Genomic DNA, 6,991 nt, shown 5'->3' with positions numbered 1-6,991 from the left:
AGGAACTGCTGTTGGTTGTTCATTACTCACATAGGAACTGCTGTTGGTGAGCCATATTGCATTTGTGAACTGTAAGTAAAGTAAACCATACTCTGGGGTAGGAAATAAAGTAGAGGAGTTGAGGTAGGACACTGTTGTAAAAATATTTCAAAGTTATCAAGTAGCCAGGCTTGGTAACAGAAGAATATCTAAACCAGTGGGAGATTTGGGATTTAATAGAGAGGTTATTTGATATAAAATATAGACAGTGGAGACCCCAAAGTAAATTTAAGGACTTCTATTAAAAGAGTCGTGACAGCTACTATTCTTTTTTCTTTTTCTCTTCTTTTCCCACCTCCCTTCCCCTCTGTCCCCCTTTCTCTTTTTGAACCAGAGTGTCTCCACATAGTTTGGACTGTCCTAGAACTCACTGTGTAGACTACACTGTCCTAGAACTCAGATTCCACCTGCCTCTACCTCCCAAGTGCTAGGATTAAAGGCTGTAGTTAATGTATCCTGTCAACCGTTGGACAACTGAATCAGTTTTAGTAAATACCCTACAAGTAGATTGATAGCTTTGACCTAGGGCATAATTGAGAACTCCAGGGTTACACCCTGGTATTTGGTAACATACAGTTTAAAAGATCTGTCAGGTTGTGATAATCTCCAAAGTTACATCCCTGATTAAAGAAGCCTTTGATTTCTCAGAAGAGTTGTTTTATTCTTAGTCCCATGAAAGAGAACTTGGTTGCTTCATTTTAAGTATTCATTTAGAAGCTTATGCATAAAGCTATAACTAGGAATCCAAAGTATACAGTAACCTGTTAGTTTTCTAGAGGCCCTAAGCTGTTTTCTGGTGGTAGGATTTAAGAAAGACCTGGATGGCTTTGATAGGATTGGATACCCTGAGCCAAATGATTTCCAGATATAGTTTCTACAATAGTAATGGGGCTTTAGACTTAGAGATTCCATATATCCTGTGATCTAGGAAAGTGAAAGGTTTTGTTATATGATTTCGGGCCTCAGATTATTTCAGTTTTGTTGAAAACACCCAAAATATTGTAGATAGAAGCTAATGGAACATAGAGGGCCCTTTTCTTTCCACCAGGCCAATCAAGCTGTCGAGTTGTCTGTTTCAGTATCATACATTTCTTTGAAACCTGTTTAAATTGATGCTTGCTGACTTTGACTTCCAAATGGAGCAGTTTGTTACCTTTTTTCTTTCTTTTTTTTTTTTAATTGTTCGACTTTATCAGAAGATATAGTAGGGGTGTAGTGATCATGTGTATTTTTTCTGGAATGGCTTTGAAGACACTGAGGTTGATTTGGGGTGGGACGTTTGCTTTGGATGATTAAAAATATGTGAAACTTGTATTCACCTTTTTGCATCACCTTCCTCTTTTTCATGGCCTTTGCTTTGACTTTGGCTTTGGATAAGATAGAATTTTTTTTTTTCATTTTTGTTGCAATTTTCTTGAAAGGGCTCTTCAGATAACTTATTTTTGCTACTTTGTTAGAAAATGTGTGGGTTTTTAGTGTGTGTGTGTGTTTTTTTTTTTTTTTTGGTAACAAAATGTGCCTCCCAACATGCATTAAAATTCGTTGTCTGTTTTGATCTCTGTGTGTATGTGTTGTACATGTCTGCATAAATGTCAGAAGTCATTGTTCTACCTGTGAATCCCGGTGGTTGAATTTAAGCCATCAGGCTTGGCAGGAATTGACTTTCTACCCGGTAAACCTTCTCACTTCCCCTTCTAGCAAAATTTTGGTTAGAGAATACATAGAATGTGTTTTTTATAGTCTTTATACTGTTTATTTTCTTAAGTTTCCCTAGAGCTGAATGAAATACCCATCTTACATCTTAGTATAAGATTATAAAATCTTTCTGTTTATACCATCTTCGTAGTTTTTGCCTGCTTGTAGAATTTTACATTATCTGATGAGGATTGTTACTCAAACACAAAGCAAGTGTTATATGTGTTTTTGAAGCACCTGGTATAACATTCTCCATTCCAGTATTCTACTTTGCAAATTCCAGTTGTTCGAGCCTCTCCTAAAATTGTTTTTTGTCCCCTGAACTCATTAAACAGCAGTGGTCCTCCCATTTTGTGCAGTGATTCTGAAAGTGTCTCTAAACAAAAACCTGAATTAATCCTTGAGTTCAATATGTTTTCCATCTATGTTTAACAGTTTTCTGACCCTATTTCTGGGACCCCTTTGTCCATTTTTATATTGTTTAGAACAGTTATTCCAACATAGCTGTAACGGCTTAATTTTTTTTTAAATTACGAGTTTCTATTAGTACATTTTACAGCTATATTTGGAAGTGTTATGCATAAAGTTGGATATCTGTCGTTATATTTTTATGTAAGTATGTAATAAAGGCAAAACAGTATTTACTATAGGATTATAAAAGAATGGACAAATAAGTGCTGGGCATATGGCTCAGTCAGTAAAGTACTTAGTGTGCAAATGTGAGGGCCCACACAGTCTATATTCCAGTGTTCAGGGCAGAGTTAATGAGAATCACATACATGTACATGATCTAGCGCTCCTCCCAAATTGGTGGGGTAACAACAGTTTGTCAGTAGAGAACTGGTTAACGAAATGTTCATCATGCTGTTTTGTTTTGGTGATAAAGATGAATAAGGTAGATTATCTGTTAAATTATAGTAATGTCTATAATGTATTAAGTTAAAAAACTAAAAACGTATTCAGTACTTTCCACATCCATGAGTTCCACATCTGTAGACACAACTAGCTGTAGCTTAAAAACATACAATGGGAAAGAAATTACATCTATACATGTATAGACTTTTTTGTTTTCTTCTAAACAGTACATTGTTAGAGTTACATACTATTTGCATTTTTAGCTAGTCTAAGTAATCTGGAGATGATTTAATGTATATTGGAGGATTGACATAGGTTACAAAAGCAAATTTTGCTCCATAGTTTTTTGTATTTTGAGGTGAGAGTCCTGGATCCAATATTCACTGAAATCTTTAAAAAGACTCTATATTGTACAGTTCTTTTTCTTTAAAAAAATTGAAGTTAGAAGTATGTTGGTAAACTGAGGAAAAGGTCAGAAGGAAACTTCTGAATTTATTGTTTTGTTTTTCTGCCTTATTTTTCTTTGATGTGAACATTTATAGCATTTAAAAGTAGCAAAATATTTTATTGTGATAAAAGACATTAGTCCTAGAAATTTAGAGTATTGATCCTTGGAGTAGATTTAAGATACTTTTATTTAACTCTTTTATTTTGTAATTCACTAAAGTAAGGATCAGTTGTTAAGAAAACAGAAGAAAGTTTAAGTTCTAGTTCTGTCACTTAGTAACCACATTACTTCAGATGAGATAATAACTTATCTTCCAGTAGCTTCTTTATACTGAGACAGGATGTTCTTATGGAGTACTGTGAGAAGTAAATGAGACACGACACATTTGTCAGCCTTGCCTTCTGACAGATTTTTAGCCTTTTCATAGAGTTCTTCATATGTCAATTTCCTTAGACATGAATTGTGTTCTGAAATAGAAATCTTATTGATTTGTTTATTTGTGTATTATATTCACAGAATGTTTTCAGGAAAGTGAACATCTCAAGGAAAGTCTTAAGTGTTGCTTATTGCATCTCTTTGGAGCCATTGTAGCCGGTGGGCAGGTGAGGACTGTGTTGAAAGTTAATGTATAATTTGTAGTTAACAACACGAAAGTCTCTTCATGGATTATTTAATGCATTCTGTCTTTTATAACTTGATGCTTCAGATAACTTTCAAATTTATATCTTATTTAAAACTAAAATTCTTAAAATCTTCCATTAAAAACCTAAGTAACATTAACACTGACAATTAGTATTATTGGATGAATAGATTAGAAGAGTATTGATATTATAAGTTCCTATTTCTATTGACTTTTAGTTATTATTTTAAAGTATAAAGGAAATCAACTTTATTAGAAGAAATAAAATTCTAGCCAGTTTGATTTCCAAAGTCATAAATTTATTCACTCTGCTGTCTAGATGCAATTACTAAATATATTTATACAGCTATATATGTTCCAAAACTATTTCTCTGGCAAACTAAATGTAATTGCCTGTTGCCGAAAGGCTGATAATTCAGAGAAAATATTCTACATGTTTTCTTAAATGATGCATTTTAAGTGAGAGAGTCTTTGTCCTTTTGTATATTTTGTGCAGTATACCCATGTAGAGTTTGGTAAAGACACTTATCAGAATTTATAAATGTCTAAAATACATATCATAAAAGAAAAACTACCTTGAAATTTAGTTGCTGAAATGGTAATAAAACAAATTTGTGACATAATAATATGTGCTTTTGTATGGTTTGGGAATTGAATTTATGACCCCATACATGATAGAGGCAAACACTAATGCTTCTGTCCAGCTCCACTATGGTTCCTCCCCACCTCCCACCCTAAAACAGGGTTTCTCTTTGTATAATTTTGGCTATCCTGGAACTTGCTCTGTAGACAGAGGCTGGCCTCAAACTCAGAGATCCACTTGCCTCTGCCTCCCGAGTCATGGGATTAAAGGTGTGCTCCACCATGGCCTGGCTCTCCAATTATGGCTTTTTATAATTCATAAAACAACAGGATACAGCAGTGAGTCAGTCACGGTGCTACAAAGCTTTAGTCAGAACGGTGCAGGAGGTTGAGACAGGATTCCTTGAGCCAAGGAATTTGGAAGAACAGCATACATAACCTAGGAAGAACTTACATTTGATAGGCTGTAAAGGATCTTGCTATGTTGTAACAACTATAAAATATGAAAGTATACATTTTTATTGGTGGCAGAATCACAAGAATTACATCGCTGTGTTTTGTTGCTTACATTGAAATTTGAATCAAATATATATTTCCACTGCTGAAATTTTCTCCCTATCTTTTCTATTTTTGTTTCTATTTATATTTTCATATTTTTCAATTAGTAATCTTCACATCTATTGCACATTCCCTCCTGTCGCTTTTGGATGTCTGCTAGAATTTCTTTCTCTGGTTTATTTATCCTGTTCCCTTTTTAGAATCCAGTGTCGCTATTTAGGCTTCCTGGTAGGTTTTGTGCACTTCTCTTGATTCTGGTGGAAGATAACAGTCTTTCTAAGATGAAAGAAGCAGTAGTTTAGATCTTGCTTTCTGGTTGTTTTTCTGAGACAAGGTTTCCCTGTGTAGCCCTGGCTGTCCTGGAACTTGTTCTGTAGACCAAGCTGGCCTTGAACTCAGTATCCTCCTGCCTCTGCCTCCAGAGTGCTGTGATTAAAGGGGTGTGCCACCTTTCCTCAACCTTACTTTCTGTTTTAAATTTGCTTCATCACTTTGTTTCATTTGCTGCTTTTCTTCTTTTGGATCATTGCCTTACAGTTTCCATTTTTTACTGTTGTGATTAGGAATTGACAGATAGATAAACATGAAAAAAAATAGGAATGGTGTTGTTGACTGAGGGAAAATCCTACGTGGGTCTCATTCATCTCTGAGCACCTAGACACATATTCTTGTTAGTTCTCATTCATGGGTTATGAACCTCAAGGATAATTCTGTAATGAACTTTTACCATGAAAAATAAAATAGGTACCAGAGACTTGATTTATTGTGTTATGTGCTACTCAGAATCTTTGTGATCAGACCATAGTCAGTTAGACTTACAGAAGTCAAAAGGTTGCTTGCTGGTTATTGGGTCAGGACAACAGAATTTTAGTTGGTTGAGTATTTGATGATGTAAGAAGGATCTTATTAAAGGAAAAGAAAAAGAAAAAGTCTGATAACGGGTCTTTCCCAAAGTGTTATACTTGAATTGTTCACTGACGTATTTGTATTTTAGATCTGTAAATATACATAAGAGATTCTGTTGTGTTTTGTTAAGTGTAAGGATGCTAGTGTTGACCTAGAGTTGAAACAAGTCTGTCTCACAGAGGTTGAACTCAAATTATTTGTCTTTAGATTACATACTTATAATGTGCAAACAGTGATATTAACAGGATATATATAAGGACTAAAGGACACATACTCTTGGTAAAACAACAAGCAAAAGTGGCCTGTGCTTGTAAGAATGAAGGAGGTTAGAGTTGTATCTGATTTATTATTTGCAGTATAATAATGAAATAATCCAAGCTTAATTTAGTTTATATTTGTCTCTGAATCAAAAACTGCAATTGTGGAGTTGGAAATGTAGCTTAGTGATGCAGCATACACTTAGCACATGGTCGCCCTGGGTTTAGTACCTAGCACTTGAGGGGAAAGGAAGAAAATAAAAAGTTAGTAAACAGTTCAGGCTCTTCTGAACATCAGTTTGTTAGTAGCTGCCAGTGTTTTGACCATAATGTCGGACATTTGGAGCACAAAAATGGGGTCATGACAGATACTGATAAACTCTTCAGGAGATACTGATCTCTCATTTCTTCATTATCCCTCCTTCCCTCCGTCCCCCTTCTCTTCTTACACAGGTCTCACTATATAGCCCTGGCTGGCTTGGAACTCACTTTGTAGATCAGATCTGCATGCCTCTGCCTCTCAGGTGCTGGAACTAGAGAAGTGCGACACTGCACCTGCTCAGTCCCGAGTCTCATTTACCAACTCGGGCATTGTCATGGAAAAGGACCAAATGTGTCCAGATGATAAAATTCATTTCCTGAGCCTTCTTATCAGCAGGGGAAATAGGCAGTATGATCTATATTGTTGGTAGCCATGTATCCAGGAAAACATCCTGCGTTCTAATTGTAAAAATTTTTAGGGGAGATCAAATACTGGTTAATGCCGTCAGTACTTTCTTCCATAATATTATCTATTATTATTATTATTATTATTGGTAAAAGTAAGACTGAGTGACCTATGGACTGTTATTGCACAATTATGTTCATTACATATTGTTTTTCTCCTGCATTATTGGACAGTGAACCTAGGACTTCATATGTGCTAGACACTGCTATAGCACTGAACTGTATACACTTCTCCTTTTGGTCACAATTAAATTTTGGGACAGGGTCTCACTAAGTTGTCTATAT

The 6,991-nt window shown here is 35.2% G+C and overlaps 1 protein-coding gene across 1 annotated transcript in view; it reads left to right on the top strand.

Annotated features, from left to right (window-relative positions):
* LOC113457650 (neurobeachin-like protein 1) overlaps positions 1 to 6,991 on the top strand; it is a 69,820-nt gene that overhangs the window by 31,819 nt on the left and 31,010 nt on the right. Inside the window, exon 8 of the mRNA XM_026786169.1 lies at positions 3,554 to 3,639. Coding sequence (XP_026641970.1) covers positions 3,554 to 3,639 — 86 coding nt within the window. The remainder of the gene's footprint in view (positions 1 to 3,553; positions 3,640 to 6,991) is intronic.

Source organism: Microtus ochrogaster, linkage group LG4, assembly GCF_000317375.1.
Source record: "Microtus ochrogaster isolate Prairie Vole_2 linkage group LG4, MicOch1.0, whole genome shotgun sequence".
In the NCBI taxonomy this organism is placed as follows: Eukaryota; Metazoa; Chordata; class Mammalia; order Rodentia; family Cricetidae; genus Microtus; species Microtus ochrogaster.
Note: the sequence above shows the minus strand (reverse complement) of the source record. Positions and strands in the feature narration are given on the sequence as shown.